At 45.8% G+C, this 1,332-nt stretch overlaps 1 protein-coding gene across 1 annotated transcript; it reads right to left on the bottom strand.

Moving 5' to 3' along the window:
• Positions 1 to 686: 686 nt before the first annotated feature.
• H257_01696 (hypothetical protein) lies at positions 687 to 1,288 on the bottom strand (the record flags this gene model as incomplete). The annotated part of the gene is made up of 2 exons (XM_009825017.1): positions 687 to 801; positions 858 to 1,288. The coding sequence occupies 2 exons, from the start codon at positions 1,286 to 1,288 to the stop codon at positions 687 to 689; spliced, it is 546 nt and encodes a 181-aa protein (XP_009823319.1).
• Between the last annotated feature and the right edge of the window lie 44 nt (positions 1,289 to 1,332).

The raw sequence follows: 1,332 nt of genomic DNA, 5'->3' as shown, positions 1-1,332 counted from the left end.
TGGTAATGAAATGGCCCAGTTGAAGTGTAAGGTTTTCGTTCATTCTTGGGCCTGTACATTGTGCTTCAACATGTGGCGGGCGACATGAGATACGACTGTCAATTTGTTTACGGATACTATTAGTTATTGTGATTACTACGTCTGTTACTACATACTACTCTGATCCGAAACGTTTGTCAGGTAGTTTTTCATTTGATTAAAGTATGTGCCATGGCTTTCGAACAACTTGATTTTTGTATGCAACTCCAAGACAACATATTCAAGGCACAAAATTTAATGTATTTTTTTAAGGTTATGCCGACTACTCAATCAAGAGAATTCACCAACGCTTCCATGGTGGACTCCTCGCCCAGACGCTCATGCAAATGAGTTAACGCACTCTCGTAGCAAGATGCATCGAACTCAACATTGTACGATGCAAAGTCAGCAATTGAAGCATCCTTTCTCATATGAGGAAGTTTGTAATCATTGCTTCCAAGCATTTCAATGGACATTTCCAAAACCTTTTGAAGTGTTATGAATGTCTTTGCAACTGTATCTGCCGGTAACTCATAAAACGCACTTTCTACAGCACCAATAAGCTCCTCGATTGAACGAGTTGCCTTTTGGTGCTGAAGACTTTGAATAGAATTTAAAAAAACCTAAATCTAAGACATTAAAGTCTGAACTGTTGGGGGGCTGATTTGCTACAACAATCCCACGCACACCTTTGGCTTGAAGCAGCTCTGTCGTAACGCAACGGTGAGGGCTGGCGTTGTCTTGTTGGAGGAACACGTTACCGCGCCGCACACCACCAGGAAACTAAGCCATAATGGTAGCGACGACCTTGTTCAGAACGACGTCAAAATACACAGTACTGTCCACGGCTCGAGGAACAGTGACAAGGGTGCCCTTGGGGCGGCTCTTGCTTCCACGCAACGCCGCCGACACTTGAACGAAGGGTCACACACCAACCTTGCCGTCCGAAAACGTCTTGGAGTGATGGTCGTAGCGGAAACATAAGCTTGGTTATGTAGTGCTTGGACTTGACGGAGCGCGCAGCCACCTCTTCGTCATCGTACGCATAGTACCGACGTTTGACCTTCGTCAAATTGAACCACTTTTCATCAACATGCACGAAATCGAGCATGTTGGAGAAAGAGTGGCGACGATTTGACAAAGGTCGAACGAAGGACATTGCGTACCTCAGACGAGCTTCGATGTTCGCTGGCGTGAGGAATGGTTTGACGTAGTTGGACTTGGCCTTGAATCTTGGGGTCTTCTTCTTGTGGCGAATAATGGATGTCATTGGGATCCCACACGCAGCCCAAAGCAATCGAAGAGTCTGCCGCG

This window comes from Aphanomyces astaci (genome assembly GCF_000520075.1).
Source record: "Aphanomyces astaci strain APO3 unplaced genomic scaffold supercont1.3, whole genome shotgun sequence".
NCBI classification, from domain to species: Eukaryota; Oomycota; class Saprolegniomycetes; order Saprolegniales; family Verrucalvaceae; genus Aphanomyces; species Aphanomyces astaci.
The sequence above is the reverse complement of the archived record's forward strand: the minus strand, read 5'-3'. Positions and strand labels throughout refer to the sequence as shown.